This window comes from Martes martes (genome assembly GCF_963455335.1).
Source record: "Martes martes genome assembly, chromosome: 8".
In the NCBI taxonomy this organism is placed as follows: domain Eukaryota; kingdom Metazoa; phylum Chordata; class Mammalia; order Carnivora; family Mustelidae; genus Martes; species Martes martes.
The window spans coordinates 45,711,500-45,729,438 of NC_137895.1; the positions used below are offsets into that span (position 1 = coordinate 45,711,500).

At 42.0% G+C, this 17,939-nt stretch overlaps 1 protein-coding gene across 1 annotated transcript in view; it reads right to left on the reverse strand.

Moving 5' to 3' along the window:
* Positions 1–17,939, reverse strand: part of LGR5 (leucine rich repeat containing G protein-coupled receptor 5) — a 124,825-nt gene that overhangs the window by 27,592 nt on the left and 79,294 nt on the right. The window contains exon 4 of the mRNA XM_080811189.1: positions 15,268–15,339. Coding sequence (XP_080667315.1) covers positions 15,268–15,339 — 72 coding nt within the window. The remainder of the gene's footprint in view (positions 1–15,267; positions 15,340–17,939) is intronic.

Here is a 17,939-nt window from a genome sequence, read left to right on the forward strand (position 1 = left end):
CAGTCACGAGGCTCCAACCCAGGACCCTGAGATCATGACCTGAGCCGAAGGCAGACGCTTAACCGACTGAGCCACCCAGGCGCCCCCTCCCCCACGCTTTCTCTGGACTGTTCTGAATCTGCAAAATCTACTATTCTACCAACTGGCTCCCTGAGCTCTGGGAAAGGTTCTTCTTGGTGTTTGAAAGGAACTGAGTCATTTTTAAAGGCTGTTAGAGATCCGCCTCAGGGAAAGGAGAGGCAGCCCCTCCCCTTTTCTCAGTCCAGTGCTGATAGAAAGCCTAAAAACTGCCAGCTTTCTTGCTCATCCAACCATTTGCATTGGGCAGATAATTTGTTTTTTTCTGACATTTTAAACGAATAATAAAATCAGCAGTGTTTCCGGTGTTTGCTCCATATATATATGTATGTGTGTGTGTGTATGTATATGTACATATATATTTTTTCTTTTTTTTTTTTAAAGTGCGGAAATACATCTAAATGTAGGTGTACATCTAAATGTAGGTGTGGGTAATGAACTGTTGTGATTTCAGAGCCAGCAGAGGGAGTGCAATGCATTTATGTCGCCCCTGTCCAACAGAAGCAGCAGCTGCAGTGGGGATGCTTGAACAAAATTTTCTTAGTGGAAACTGCAATTTTCTGTACGTGCATAAATGACAGAACCACCAGCACCCAGCTATACTTCCAATGGCCCTCGCTCACTTTTCCAATCAGTTCTCAAGGCTCGGGCATTTGTTTACGTTTTCAAAGCTAGGATTAAAAAAAGAAAGAAGAGTTGCATTTTAAGCGTCCATGTATTAGGAAGGATTAGAAAATCACGAGTGGATTTTGAAAAATGTTTTAGGAAGCACTGAAGACTAAACAGACCCCGGAAGTACACCAGGGTCATGCAATAATCCCTTTCCAAGCAAATTGAAACAATTTAGAAATAGACTTCTCTGTGGCAGGGAGCTAATCTCTTTGGAAAGCAGCTTCCTCACTTTTGGTCACAATACGTCACTTCACTTGTTCCTTGGCTCCTGTTTCTATTGACTGAATGGGGACAAGTGATGCCTTCAAGGCCCCAGAACAGGTTTTGATAATAACTGAGATAAGGTCACCTGGAATGAATTTTAAGAGTTTGGTGTCAGAGCCCACTCACAACTAAATTTCCAGGTCAGGGGTGCCTGGGTGGCTCAGCTGGTTACGTGTCTGCCTTCTGCTCAGGTCATGATCTCAGGGTCCTGGGATCGAGTCCACACCATCTCCTTGCTCAGTGGGGAGCCTGCCTCACCCTCTCTTTCTGCCCCTCCCCCTGCTTGTGTGATCTCTCTCTCTGAAAAATAAATAAAATATTAAAAAAACAAAAACAGTTCTTTGGTTAAGATAAAGAAAATTAAAAAAAAAAAAATTCCAGTAGGGCAATGATGATTGTAGGCAGCAGAAACACAGATTCCAAATATCTAAAGGTTTCATCAATAAACAGAACCGGAAATGTTTAGGAAAACTCAGGACTGCCTCTTCCCCCTTGTTCTGGTGACAGCATGCTTGGCCCAGGTTCCAATAAGGTATACTTCATCAGGGGTGAAGAGGTGATGGTTTTCCTCTGACTGGAATTGAAGTATGTATGTAAACTCTCCTTAATGACCGCACTGATTAAAGAATGAAGACTTTATTTAAATAATATGAACTTCCCTGTTTTCGGTGACATATTGTCTGATTATTGCCAGTTGCTTATGTAGTAACAAGCGGCTTCTAAGAGTCCTGAAGGTGACTCATCCTTTTTTTTTTTTTTTTAAGATTTTATTTATTTGATAGGGTGAGAGACAGGGAGACAGGAAACAAGCAGGGGGAGTGGGAGAGGGAGAAGCAGGCTTCCTGCTGAGCAGGGAGCCCGATATGGGGCTCCATCCCAGGACCCTGGGATCACGACCTGAACCGAAGGCAGAGGCTCAACCAATTGAGCCACCCAGGTGCCCCTGGTGACTCATCTTAAGTTGGGTACACATGTTGGGGTAGATTTACAGTAAAGGCTCTCTCAGCCCTGAGTGAGAGGCTTGTCTTCTTCTATACTTAAGTTCCCGCTGATGTCACTGCTGGGTCTTGAAGTGACCTTGGTCTCAGTTTTCAATGTTAATAAACCCATTTCTCAGGATAAATGAATTTATGAAAAAAGTAATTTATGATTTATGATTTTGGAATCACTTTTTTCCCCCCAGGAAAGAAGAATGTAATCCACACTGTAATCTTAGGGCAATTCACTGTCTGAAATGAAATGAGTAAGACACGGCAATTTAGCCCAGTTCTATCACTTCCTGTCCTGATACTCCCAGACCCCACACTCAGGTATCCTGAGTGCAGCACTAAAATGTGTCTTTGCCTCAATAGTTCCTTCATCTAAGAAGCTCCCAATAAACCGTACTTCTTCTTAAATGCAGTATTCTTCAGTCCATGCCCACCTGCCTCACTAGTCCAAACCTAATTCAGAGAGCGGTATATTGTTCACAGTCAGAGGCATTATCTGATTTATTCCCAACAGAAGATCGGAAGGCAACACCGGAGTATGGAGTTAATTACCCAGCCACACTCATACAGGTGGTTCCCACAGAACAAGGTTAAGACTGTGGACAAAGCAGCTGGCAGGGGACAAGTTGTGCCTATTCAGTGAGTAAACAAAGAGCTCATATTATGTCAATCCGGTCCTTTGGGGCAGCTGGGCATTTTCTATTCATATGCTTGGAAAACGTAATGTTTAAGTAGGGGTGTGTAAGAAAAACATCACTACAGAGTACACCAAAAACACAGAAAAGTGCGGGTCTAGAATATTATCAGGAACAACAAAAATAACTGGGTTATAGGGCTCCACTTTTTAAGGGTTTCTTTGTTATCATTTCTTTTCCATGCCAAGTCATAAAGGGTGTAAGGGTGTGTGTGTGTGTGTGTGTGTGTGTGTAGAGAGTTTAGAATCTGAATCAGTGCAGACATCTGGGATGAGAAATCTCAGGTCCAAAACTCAGTGTATAGTAGCTGTGTGACTATGGCCAAGTCAATAGACGTCAGACTTCCCACCTGTAAAATGGGAGTAACAGCTCTCTATGTTATAAGCTTGCTTTACAATTAAAGGAATGAATACAACCAATTATAAATCACCTTCATGATTTTACATTATTATTACTTGAGGCTGGTTAACAGTTTTTATTTTTGTTTTTTTGACCATGGAAACCATTCAGGAAAAAAAAAAAAAAAAGAGGTAAACTCAAACTTTGCCTGAGTCAAAACTTGGTTAAAAGGAGTACCGTGTTGTTGGTCAATTTTGGTTCTGAAAAATGTGACTTCTTTCATCCCTCACAACAGAAATAACTAAGAGGTATCTGCAATTAGACTGACTAGAAGTCACCCTTTCAGTCTCCAGCATCACAACTATGTGCGTGTGCAGGTATGTGCGTCTGTAATACAAAGGCAAAGGAGAAGCAGTGACATGGGATAGACAGCACATTCTCAGAGACAATTCTTACCAGTAATCTTGGCATTTAAGTATCTAACCTTAATGTCACAGAGGTAGCACAAAGCCTACGCATTGTTAGAGGCAGCAAAATAAAGCACTAACAATGGGAGAGGCCCCCTCGTATTTTAGACAAATAAAACCTCTTAATTATGATCTTGAAAAGTGTTCTGAAAAGTAATTACTATAGGGGACATGGCAACCATCTTATATTCCTTCTGCTACTTGTAATTTATAGCAAACTGATAGATACAGACTTTACCCTACTTTCTATGTCTTACAACCACTTACATCATGAGCATAGGGTAACTGGAAAGTGCACTGAATTAGAAAAATCAAGACACATTCTGAGATTTGGAGGCACACGGATTAATTTCTCCGAGGGTCTGTTTTCATATCTGTAAAGCAGAATCGTTAACAGGTCACAGAATTACTTTGGGAATTAAACAAGAAAACATATATGTAAGTGTTTTGTAAATAGTAAAGCACTCTACAAGTGATAGGTGTTATTACTTGAGAAAAATCCTCACATTTAGGAAGTGGTATCATTCCCCCTCCCCAACAAAAGTTTCTTTCATTTTTCCTGAAGTTTCTTAAAGCTTGGCAATTTCAAATCTCTCTAATGGAGACTGACATTTTTTGAGGGGGACATATGGGCTGACAGGACTGCTGATTTTCTACGTACTGAAATCCTTCGTATGGAAGTTCAGTCGCTACCCTACATGTTTTGATTAGAGTCCTGGGAAGCCTCCATCACAGAGAAAAGAAACAGCCACATATTTGGGGGGTTAGGCCAACAAAGGTCCAAAAAGGCCCAAAGGCTAACGTGGTTGAGGAAAACTATGACATCACTTGGTGCAAGAAGAGAATTCTCATCAAGTAGGAGTCTGGGCAGTGTTACCTAGAGGACTACCAATGATGAGAAATGGTGCTGTCATGACTTTGGGGCATATGTTGGCATAATTCCCTCTCTGGAGGGAGGACTTGAGGTTGGAGAACTCCATAATTACCAAAGGGATTCTATGGCACAAACTGCTTGGCCAATGGGACTGTCCCTCATGGACCTGGGGATGTCTCTCCTCACCACTGGGAACTTGTCAGGGCCATTCAGGTCACCCTGACAGGCTTTAGTACTTTTGAGTATCCAAGGTAAGGATCTAGAGTCTGGATAATTGCGCTCAGATCTCTGGGTTATCTACCTATGAGTAATGTCCCATTCTCCTTCAAATCATCTTCAAAATCTGCATCCAATTGTTTCTCTGGGGTGGGGGGTTGTACAACCTCCTGACTGGGTACCCTGATAAAGCTGTGCTCTAGAAAGATCTCTCTGATAGCAACATATAGGAGGACTGGTGGGAAAGTAAGTGACCGGGGCAGTTGCAGTCAGCAGGGTGAGAAAAGACGAGAGCCTGAAAGAAGCGTGGAGATGGACAGGAAGGCTTGACACAAGGATTACTAAATAAGTGGGTCCAACAGACTGTGGTAACTTGTCAGCTGTGGCCACAGGGGGAGGCAAGGAACCTACGGTGGTGACTCCATGTTCCATCCTGGGCAGATAGGGACCAGGCAAGAGCTGGGTTGAATGTTACCTGACATTCTGTAAACTAAAAACAAAATAAAACTGCATGTTCACTGTGACCGCAGTTCTACAGTATCAGTGTGTCCCATGTGACGAAGACTGAGAAGGTAACAGGCAAAAAAAAAATAAAAAAATAAAAAAATAAATCTTTTATGTCAGGCAATGGTGAAACAAAATACACAAAAAGCAAACTTAGAAAGCTCACTTTCTTATCTCTAAGGATTTTTCCATAATGTCTTCATGTATAAAAGCTTAATTTTGTAAGTTTCCTCTTTTAAAAGGAGTATTTTGCCAATCTCTTCCATACTCTTGAAAGGAATTTTTGATTTATAAGTGGCATGATTGCAGGAATTAGAGAAGCTATGAGATCATTCTTGCTATTGTTTTTCCAGAAAAAGGCCCTTCACATATATCTCATATATGATATCTTGCCAATGTATCACACAGACTTATACCTTTGTTTGAGAATGTCTTTGATAAGCCATTAACTACAAGGAAGAAAGCGTTAGTCAAAAGATAAGCCATAGATCTTGGCCAATTCCATATCTCAGATGACTGTACTGATGTCAATTATTAACACAGATGACTTGAGGGAAAAAAAAGTCAAGGTGTGAAGAATGTTGCAGCTGCAGGTATGATACAGTTTATGCGGATTCTTTCAATAAACAGGATTACGAAGCATAGCATTTTCATCACTGTCATCACTATTTTATGTTTGCATGAGCATTTTTTCTTTATAAGTTTTAAAGAAATGGCCAACTCACTTGTGCATACATTTGTACATCTTGTGAGACCATTTTGAACAAATCATGAATAGTCAGAAGAGCATAATTATTTAGCTCATTTATAAAGCTTTAAAAAAATGAAAGCATTTTCAATTATTGTCCTGCTTTGGCTATGAAATGAAACCGACGTACTTCCAAGCTTCTATGTAATACAATTTGATGAGGTATCTGAAGCATTTGTTATGGTGAAATTTTACTGCATGGAAATTTCATTGCAGGGGAACCAGAGGATCACTGGAAATCGAATTTATCAGATCATTATAATAATACTGTTGGGATAGGCTTTTATCTATATGAACTCTCATAGATTGGATTCATGTTGATTAATATGAATTCTTCATAATCACGAGTCATTTTTATTGTTACTACTGTTATTTAATATTTATGGAGTAACCACAGTGTGGGATTCTACCTTTTAATCAAACTTCCCATCCTTATCTTTGGAAGACATGAAGCATTAAGAGTTCATATAAGCAGCATGAGAATTTCTGCTTCTACCTCTCTGTTCTCCATCTTATTCATTGGTAAACTTACTGTAAACCAGGAAGAAAAATTATTGTTTCAAACTTACTTCTGAAAAGGTAAAAAAGTTTTCTCATCTCTGCAGTGTGGGGAGACATGAAGTTTATAGGCTCACCAAAGAACAGTAATCTAGAACCTAGTCAGTTGGCTTGACCAATGATTACATGAACCAAATCTCTGTCTCTCCAGCATCCTTGGAGAGTGCAAGACTTCAATGAGAAATATATTTTAAAATCAATTTACATGATGTTGCTCAGTTTTTCAGAGGTCATCGCTGCTGTGAATTTGTAACAGGGAGATGAGTAATGAGTAATACAAGCATTGACTTCTTCAGTTCCATTTCTCTCACAGAAAACAAAGACTTTTTTTTTTTTTTTTTGGCCAAGGGCACCATTTGTCTCCCAGGTACCATCAGGGTTTGAAATCTGGGGGTCATTTCTTGAATCTTCCATAGGCTTCCAGCCAATCATTCATCAAGTCCTCTCGATTTATCTTTATCTCCCACACTCTCCACTTCCACTGTCTAGTTAAGTCTCTTATCTCTTAACACCTGCATGACTGCAACAGTCTCTGAGCTGGTCCTTTTGCCTTTGATCTCTTATCTCTTCAATTAATCCTGTAGACTGCTGCCAGATTAATCTCCCTCAGACTGTGCTCTATGTCATTCCCCTGTTAGGAATCCATGGTTCTGCTACATTACTGTCCCTTCAAACCCAAACCTCCCATCTGATATTCAAAGCTCACCATTCACCTTATCTAGCCACAGTTTTCTCTTATTTCTCTATCCCGGTCAAGTTGTCCCTTTTTAGCTCCCTCCCATGGTACTCCTGGGCCATCTCCTACTTCCTGCCAGTCTGAATCTCATCAACCCTACAACACTTACCATTATGGTTCTTCCCCAAAACTTACTCCTTTTTTTTTTTTTAAATTATTATTGCAGTAGAGTTGACATGTTATATAAGTTTCAGGTATATGACATAGTGATTCAACAGTTCTACACATTACTCAATGCTTACCACGGAAAGTTGTAGTCACCACACCACGTTATTACAATATTTCTGACTACATTCCCTATACTGTGCTTTTCACTTCTGTCACTTATTTATTTATTTATTAAAAAATTTTTTTAAAAAGATTTTATTTATTTATTTGACAGACAGATCACAGGTAGACAGAGAGGCAGGCAGAGACAGAGATGGGGAAGCAGGCTCCCCGACCCTGGAATCATGACCTGAGCCGAAGGCAGAGGCTTAACCCACTTAGCCACCCAGGCACCCCATGTCAATTATTTATTTTATAGCTGGAAATTTGTCCCTCTTAATCCCTTTCACCTATTTTACCCATCCTTGCCCCCACCAGCCCTTCCGCCACCCCCAGGCCCTGAACCCTTGAATTCTTAGAGCAGAGTCCTCAGCTAAGACAACGGAAAGCTAAATCTTGCAGACACCAGAATCCCTGAAGGAACCACTGGGGTCCAACTCTCAGCTCAGGAAGGGCAGGGAGAAAAAGCCAGGTCCAGAGATAAAGAGTTTGGAGCCAGGGAGATCAGTGAATGTGGGCGACAAACCAGAGGAGATGAGTTGATCCTGAGCAGATGTTTGGAACAACACTTACGGTCTGAGGCTTTAGTTCAATAAATTCAATAAATGTTTCTTGAGTGTGTTTTCTGCAGGTCCTGCTCCTGGTGCTGGAGAGCTAACAGCAAACCAGGCAGACATGGAACATGTTTTCTAAATATGTTGATCCAACATTTATGGAGCATGTTTTCTCAAGTGCAGTCAGACAATCAAATCATTGCAATGAGGTGTTAGGTGAAGGGAAATGTATGGTAGGAGGACCTGATCTAAATTTCACTTTTCTTTGAGACCCAGATCTGGATTTCAAGTTGTTCATGTGACATTTCTACTTAGTCATTCCTTCACAAACATACACGTTCAAGACCAAACTCATTATTTCCCACACTATTTTCCTCAAATGCAGCCCTCTACCTGTGTTTCTTTTCTTTGGGATGGGCTTCATTAAGTACACGGTTATATAAACCAGAAATGCGATCATCCCTGATACCTCTTCTTCCTTCATTCTCCATCGCCAATTCATTACCAAATACTGGTTAATTTCATCTAAAGATTTCTCAAATCCATTTCCCTTTCACCATCTCCCACTGTCCCAATCCTGACCAAGTTCTCCTTTCTCTCCTAGGCTGTTCCGATAACACAGATCAGATCATGCCCTTTCCTCCAGTGGATTCCCATTGCTTTCACAATGAAGACCAAAATCCTTGACACGTCCCAAATGGCTTTCAAGGTGTCTGACCCCCCCACCCACTGCCTCGTTAAACTATTCTTATATTTCGTCCACCTCACTCTTCCTGCTTTAGCCATATGGATCTAGTTTCTGTTCCCTGATGTACTAGCCCCTTGCCTCCCTCCCCCATCCATAACAAGGTAGCGCATGCATAGTTCCCTCTGTCTGAAATGTTCTTCCCTCTTGTCTTTTTCTAATCAACGTTCACCTTTGCAATAGGGACAAGATACCCTTTTCTTACTTACGGTTTCCTTATCAAGAAAGTGGAGACAAATTCTACCTCACAGGTGATGAGGGAACAGACAACCGAATGCATAGGGAAACACTACAAAAGGCTGACTGGCCCATCTTTAATAACAGTGCTCTCTTTCCATCTTCAACTTATTTACTTCTGTCCTGCATCATTACTAGTTTCTTTCTTTTCGTAAAGCTTCACAACATAGGTCTAGAGGGAAGATGTGATTCTGTCAGGCTCCCTTCCTTCATATCAGTGTATCTGTTGTGTGCCCATTCTCTGCAGTGGCTTTGGAGGGGGAGCAAGATAGCATCACTACGCCAAAATGGGCAGATTTTGGAGCTGAAGAGACCAGAGTACTTTGGTTTTTTTTAATTTTTTAAAGATTTATTTATTTATTTGACAGTGATCACAAGTAGGCAGAGAGGCAGGCAGAGAGAGAGGAGGAAGCAGGCTCCCACTGAGCAGAGAGCCCGATGCGGGGCTCGATCCCAGGACCCTGGGATCATGACCTGAGCCGAAGGCAGAGGCTTTAACCCACTGAGCCACCCAGGTGCCCCGAGACCGGAATTCTTATCCCAGACTCATCTCTCGCCTGACTCCATTACAAGCCATATGACCTTGAGGAAGTCACTGAACCTCTTTGAGCTTTTTGCCTTCTCCTCACTAGGGAAGGGATCACTTCAGCTCCTTCCTCAGGAGACTGCTTCGAGGATGAGGATGAGGGGAACGTTGCAGGTAAAAGTGTTTCATAAATAGGAGGGGCTGTTGCTTTTATAACCACAGAGGTTTAAATACCCTGAGTGTTTCTGATTTTGTCCTGGCTACATGACATGCTTTACTGCTTCTTCACGTGCCCTTTTTTTTTTTTTAAAGATTTTATTTATTTACTTGATAGAGATCACAAGTAGACAGAGAGGCAGGCAGAGAGAGAGAGAGAGAGAGGAGGAAGCAGTCTCCCCGCTGAGCAGAGAGCCTGATGCAGGACTTGATCCCAGGACCCCGGAATCATGACCTAAGCCGAAGGCAGAGGCTTTAACCCACTGAGCCACCCAGGTGCCCTTCATGTGCCTTTTTTCAACTCCTCACAGATTTCACCTACTCTGGAGAGGGGGACACATTTCGCCCCCTTCACAAGGCACCTTCCCATTGGTGCTACCCCTTTAGCTTCTCCAGAGAGTTTAATCTGCTTCCCAAAGGGAACCTTCGTTTCTCATCACAAGACTCAGAAAAGTGGTATTTGACTTCTCGTTGATAACATCTGTGTTCTCGCTTATTTACTGATCTGCTAGGACTGTCCTATATGGGACTTGATCAGGGCGCTAGAGGGTAACCTGATGTAAGAAAGCCTTGTGCATGGGGTCTTGCATTAAGTATTCACATTTTTTTCGTATATGATTCTGAGGACTGTGACCGACTGGCTATAAATATTGCGTGGGAAGGGCTTTATCTTTAAAAATAGTTTTCGTCTCCTGTTTAATGGGGGGAAGGAGACAATGAAATTTTCATAACAATTCACTGGGTGCAGGTTTGCACAGGGTTCTATGAAGTGAACGCCCAAGACTGCAACAGCAAAACACCTGGCCTCTAGAACGTCTAAGTCCACCCCCATCCCAAGACCGACCTGATACGCAGGCATTTGGTGCAAAACCAAACCAAATCAAATTTTTATTTATTGGACATGCATTTTTATCGTGTAAGCTTGTCATTTCTCTTTCTGGAGACTATTTTAGTGGAAGGAATAATGTCACTAATACTAAAACCATTTTTTTAAACCCCTTTGATCTTTTAAACTTAGCCTCTTGGTTACCTCACTCTGCTTTTTTTGTCTGCTGACACCACCTTGTCTTTTGTTACTTCCTTCCCATTCTTTATCCAGGGTCTGAAACCGAATAGGCTCCTGGGTATTAGCGGGAGAAAACTGTGGCTCGTTCTAGACTTGCCTGACTTTTGGCTCAGCGAGGTGAGCGCCCCCTCTTCCTCCTCGTCTCCTCCTCTGGCTTACACTGTTTTAGGATTGTTATAAACAAAGCCCACCAAAAAGAGTGGGGGAAGTTATTAACATTTCAAAGGGTTCAGGGATGGAGTGGGAAGCCCTGAAGTTACAGTCATGGTCACGAGATGCCGGGGCAGATCCTGTTCCAGGCAGGAGTTTTTCTTCTTCGGTTTTAAAACAACGTCTTACACTCTGAAGATGAACATCAGCCGATTGGAGAATAGAGACAATACTAAAGATATGTCTAATTCTCTTATTTCCTATGTACCAACCCAATTAGTTTCTCTAGTGCAAATGTGGAATGAAAACTAACATGTATTAAATGCAATACAGGACAAACATGAATACGACATTCTCTTTGATCATCTTGGACTTGATGACAGGGAGATGAATGAATGTCATTAAGGACTATCCACAAATGAAGCAGTGATTTTTTTTTCCCCCCAAGACCGATTTCTTAACTACAAATACAAAGGTGTGAGGGCATGGGAGGGTTAAGGTTTGAGTTTCCATCAAATCACTGTAATCTGAACCTGGTCCTCAAATGACTATTATGCCCAAAGTTTCTTGGTGAAATACAACTCATTGTGAATTCTGATTACATTTCCTATTCCCTTCCAAAAAAACAGAAAGGAAATTAAGTTATATTTGATTACATTACAAAAAAGCCAACTGGTGTCTGGGCAGTCATTACCATGTCCGAGGGAAATGGCCATACTGTACAGGGGCAAGCTCTGGGCTACTGAGCTCTGGCACGTGGGCTTGACCTCTTGTTCTTTATGCAAGCAATTTGCAAGCATCAGGACAGAGTTACAAGAACACAAATGTACCTATGTGTTTTTGTTACGAACAAAGCCAAATAATTTTGTTTAGGTAAAAGAAATGAAAACTACATCTCTTGAAACATGAGTCCAATTTGTTTCTTGCTCAGCAATGTTACCAATTTTAGCCTGTCAGGTTTCTTAAACTATCTTCAATGCAGCTTAGTTGATATGGTGAAGCAAAGCATACCAAAGATCTACTTGGGTTGTTATCAGCGGGTTTTGGTTTGTAGACCACTTGTTAGTGTCATAGAACAACAAAAATGTTCATTTCTCAAAAGCAGCGGCCACACCAGTCCCTGGAGGATTCTGTTAAAATGAAGTTTTTGAGTAAGTAAGACTGAGATGGGGCCTACTGCTCTGTGGATCTTGGAGGTGCCCGTGCTGTGATCAATGCGTTTGAATGGGGGAGGGGGGATACACAGTATGGGGCCTCCTATCTTTATTGGCCGCAGTCTGTCGGTAGAATTAATAGGCAGATATGAGCTATTTCAATTAAACACAAACAATGCAACCCCTGACTTTTAGTGCATGGTCTAAGGACATCATGAGTTCATCCTGGAACGCATAAGGTTATGATTTCAGGTTTGAAAATGGTTCAGGAAGAGTATCTGCCTAACACCTGCAGGAACGTGGGGACACCAGTCTTCCCATTCCTCCTTTAAAAAGCACTTCACGTTATATAATTGAACCAGTTAGAAAAACACTCGGAGAGTGCAGCCTCAGGAGTCGCCACCTGCCCCCCACCCCCCTGTGATTCTTCTTTGCAGTTGGGGTGGAGGAGCTCCCCTTGGAAATGACCAGGCGGTGCTCACACAGGGCTGAAGCGCTCACAGCTCCGGTGGAGAGCCCAGCGCCCCATAGAGCGTGAAGGTATAACACAAGGAAAATGAGCAAGTGAAGAGAAACAGAGTAACTTCCAGAGAAAGAAAGAAGAGGAACCGTGACCAGAAGAGCTGAGGGACAGGCTAAGGGATGGACTGCAGCTCAAGAAGAGCCGGGGTCTGAGTGGAGGCCTTCCAGGTGCGGGCAGAAGGCAGGAGACAGCTGTCATCCTCTTTGTTGCTGACATCAATACGGAAGCAGCTCGAAGGGCCATGAATGGAGAACGGATAAGGAATGTTATGTGTGTAATGACCACTCCTCTCAAAACTAACGCTTTCATTTTCAGATCTGCTTAAAGGAAACAGGAGAGGGGCTATTCCACACTCTGGATCTGGGACAACAGTAAAACTTTAAAAGGGCTTGCTGTGCCCCCCCCCCCCCACCTGCAAACCTGGTCAGGTACAATACAGCGTCTGTGTGGTTGGTGGCTCTGTCTATAATACTTTTTGCCAAATCTTAATTCTTGTATCAAAGCAGCACAAAGAATGCGAGTAGATGTGGCGTGGTAGCTCGCACTGCCAATGCTCAGCACCTCACACGGGTCTGTGAGCTCCGGGCAAAGGGACCGCGGGACAGACATCACACAGCCGCCCGATAAAATTCAGCGAGCACTGCGGGCGAGCGTCTATCTAGATGCGATAACCATCATAATAGAAAGTTAACCCTTGGCTTTTTCACAGGGAACACATACTTATAAGGTTTCAAACACAATTGTTTTTTGTGAATCAGAAACCATCATGCAAGAGACACCTGGTGAACAGTAAATATGGAAACGGTAAGAAACCAAATACGAACACCTTTATCAGGGAGGCACCACCCAGTTTGAGTGAACAAAAGATTCCTGGTTTTCTCTTTCTCAAAGAGTTCACTTCTGTGTGTGTTCTGCTGTGATCTTCTTTCAGCTGATAGTGGCTTTTGGTTACACACTCTTATCCTTGTATCTTCTGCCTCACAGCTGTTTAAAGTTCCCATTGGCCACTGCCATTATCTCGTTTTTCAATGCCGCCCCTAGACCCTGTGCCCTTACACAGACGGCCCCACTTGAGAGCGTGTGGCCCCTCTGACCGCTCCCTTCCTTCAGGAAAATGCTTGTGCAACAAAGGAGGAGTGATACTCGGATGGTTTTAGGGAGCCCTTGAAAATGCAACAGACTTGTCCCAGGCCACAAAGGGGCCCTTGTGGGCTTGTTTATCTATAGGCCCGTGAAAACCTAGGAAGTCACTTTGTTTGACTGGACTAAAAAGCTTAAAATGGTCTCAAGCACAGATTTGCTTTCATTAAAAAAAAAAAAAGTTCAAAGGAGGAAAGTATCATCTTCAATCTCACATTCCTCCTTCTTTTGAATCACCTCAGTAAAAGGCATTAAGCAAACCATATGTAATTATTAACTGATGGATTCTTTTTTCTTCTTCTTCTTCTTTTTTTTTTTTTAAAGAGGGAGAGGGGAAAGGGCAGAGGGAGAAAGAGAGAATCCTAAGCAGACTCCCTTCTGAGGGTGGAGCCCGACATGGGGCTCGATCTCACAACCTTGAGATCATGACCCGAGCTGAAATCAAGAGTCTGATGCTCAACTGACTGAGTCACCCAGGCGCCCCAATTATTGGATTCTTTATAATATTTTTCAGCTAGAGTCTGCAATATTTATTTGGCTTTTTTATGCACTTATCTCCCTCAGCAGTCTAGACCAGAAACCAGTATTTTGCTTGACAGGTGTTAGTAATCTGAAAGCAGAGATTACACACGCATATATTGCAAATCATGCAATAGATTGTAAACACTGATACATTCTGATGAGAGGAAGATTTACTAGCCAAATGCTCATGGCATAACCTTGACAAATAATCCCTATAAACAATTGCTTATACCCCAAGTTCTAAAACATCCAGCTGGTAAGAAAATTCTTTTTGTGAGAAATAACTGATTTTTATTTATTCAGAGATTCTAAATCAATGGAGAGTGGAAACTCCTGACAGAAAACTTGTGTATTCAGAATAAGGAACAATAACACCGTCGCTGTGTTATGTTTGTGGGTGTGTCTGTGTGTGAATCCGAGGTATGTGTGAGTCTATCTGTGGATTGTTGGTATGTTTGTATGTCTGTGTGGGGATGGGGAAGTATGCAGGAAGGCTTTAAGACATACCGTTGGATCTCGGTTTACGGATGTGAGGACTCTTGATGTCCATATGGAACTTAAAAAATTAAATCTTTATTGGACCCAGAAAACATTTTACTACAAGGCAGCTCAGATCATCTATAAACAGAATAAACTAAAGATGCCAAGATGTCGAGATTGTGATACTCCTTTTTCTAGATAAAAAGAGAAAGCATTCTCTCTGATTTGAACTCTGGAATGAAAATATTACAGGGGAAGGCAGGGCGAGATCCTGGACGTTCTGTCCTGTGATGCCAGTATATCTAACAGCTTGTCACTGCAGGTGCCGTGCCTGAGTGTCTGACCTGAGTCAGTGTCCAAACTTCAACACTCGTCCCTCCCACACGTATTGTTCAATGAGGCTCAAAGCATTGTTGCTCTAATGAAAGTCTCCTTCACAACTTATTTAGGTATGGTCCCCAACCGAGGCACTGATTAAAGTGGTCACTTGGACATTTCAGTGCCCCTTCCCACACTGATCCTGAGAACATTCTCGAGCAATACTTACAGGGACTGAAGGCTTCGCAAATTCTGCAGAGCTTCCGTCGGTACCTGTCTCAGGTGATTATTCTGCAGCATACTGCCCATGAAAACAAATGAAGAAAAACATTAAAGAAGGCTCATGATAACGAATAATAATTGGCCATAGCTGTGCCAGGCACTATTCTAGGTGTTGGGGAAACAGCAGAGCATAAGACCAAGTCTTGGCCCTTGGGGAGCTTACGTTCCTGTGTGGAGTGAACAGTAAGTAAAAATTGATGGATGAGTCTGTAACATCAGACAAGTGATAGGTACCATGAACAAAGAACAAAACATGGATTTGGGATGGATGGCTACAAGGGGTGGGATTTTTATTTTAAAGGTGGTCAGGGAAGATCTTTCTTAGGAGGTGATACTTAAGTGGAAACCAGAATGGAGTCATGGAGCAAATCCTGTGGACATCTGGGAAGAATTTCTGAGAAGAGGGAGGAGTAAGTGCAAAGGCCCAGAGGCCAGAGCTTGTTTAACTTGTTCAAGGAGCAGCCAAGGATCATGGGAGAGGAGTGAGTGAGAGCAAGAGGTTTAGAGAAACTGAGGCCATCTCACAGAGGACTTGCAGGCCACAGTGAGGCTTTATTTTAAGTGTGGTGAGAAACTCCTATTGGAGGGTTTATGTAGGGAAATGATATGCTCTAATTTATGTTTTTATCCTTTTAAAAAATATGAGTATAGTTGATACACAATGTAACATTAGTTTCAGGGTACAATTTACTGATGTACAAGTTTCTACATTATGCTATGTTCATCACAAGTGTAGCAACCATCTGTTTCCATACATCACGATTACAGTATCATTGACAGTATTCCTTATGCTCTGCTTTTTTATTCCTGTGACTTATTCACCCCGTAACTGGAAGCCACTATCTCCTACCTCCCTTCACTGATTTTGCTAACCATCTCCATCCACCACCTCCCTCTGGCAACCATCAGTTTTTCTTCTGTATTGATAGGTCTGATTCTGCTTTTTTTTTTTTAAAAGATTTTATTTATTTATTTGACAGACAGAGATCACAAGTAGGCAGAGAGGCGGGCTGAGAGAGAGAGAGAGGAGGAAGCAGACTCCCTGCTGAGCAGAGAGCCTGATGCGGGACTCGATCCCAGGACCCTGGGATCATGACCTGAGCCGAAAGCAGAGGCTTTAACCCACTGAGCCACCCAGATCCCCCTGATTCTGCTTTTTATTTGTTTGCTCATTTTTTTAGATTCCACTTATGAGTGGAATCATGTGGCATTTGTCTTTCTCAGTCTAATTTATTTCACTTAGCATAATACTCCCTAAGTCCATTCATGTGGTCTCAAATGGCATGATCTCATCTTTTTCATGGCTGCATAATATTCATACACAGACGCATACACACAGACACACATTCCTTATCCATTCACCTATGGATGGACACTTGGATTGCTTTCATATCTTGCTATTGTAAATAATGCTGCAATAAAGACAGGGATGCATATATCTTTTCAAATTAGTGTTTTTGTTTCCTTTGGGTAAATACCCAATGGTGGGATTATTAGAACATATGGTATTTCTATTTTTAATTTTTTGAGGAACCTCCATACTGTTTTTCCCAGAGGCTGTTCTGACTGACATTCCCACCAACAGTGTACAAGGGTTCTCCTTTCCCCACACCTTCACCAACACTTGTTTTAGGTATTCTTTTAAAGGATCCCTCTGATGACTATATAAATTAGACAAAATGGAAATATGGCTATAGTAGGAAGCTATTAAAGATCTTCTCTCTTCTTGTGTGTGTAGTCATATTTTAATAGCAATTAAATTCTTTTTGTGAAGTATTGCGCTTTTGCTCGCCTGGATTCAACAGTTCTCAGAAGATGAGGACTACAGAACAGTAACACCTGGTAACAATGAAATAAAAATATATCACTGTTAGTAGGGAAATAGCAAGGGGAAAAATTCCCATTAGATTCCTTGTACTTTGCTAGCTTATTCATAAATGTTTATAACACCATAATTTTGCAGCTATTCCGCCTGTACTTCATGGTCTATGTAAGCCAGAGGCAGAAGACTATTTTAGGAAAGTAGATATTCTACAGAAATATTTCTGGGGAGGAGGTTGCCCGCTTTACCTTTGGATCTCCGAAAAAAAATGTACCCGTTTCTCTCCTGTCCACCGCAGAAGTTTCTTTTCATGAGATGACTTGCTGGGACCCAACCCCACGTATGTCTGACTCTGAACTTGGTGTACGCTCCACTGCACTGCAAGCAGTCTCTTGAGGCATATTGGCTGAATGTCCAGATTCTCAGGTTGGATAGTGTACGAGATGATTATGGTATGGGTAAGAGTATGGGTTCTCGAATCGGTCTGCCCTTTCCCTGCCACCAGCAGTGTGGCCTCGGGAAAATCATCCAATTTCTCCATATCTCAGTGACCAATAATAATACCCACCCGAGGGCTTACTGAGATGATCTGATGAGTGAATGTATATAGAACAATCCGTGCTGTACAGTAAGTATCCCACAAAGGTCAGCCCTTTTTTGTATGAACTGATAGACTCCTTGTCAAAACTAACAATGTAATGAGATCATATTGGATGTGACATTTTAATTAACCACAAAATAAAATGAGCAAAAAAAAAAATCTGTGCCAGTGGTTCTCAGACTTCGGGGTTTATCGG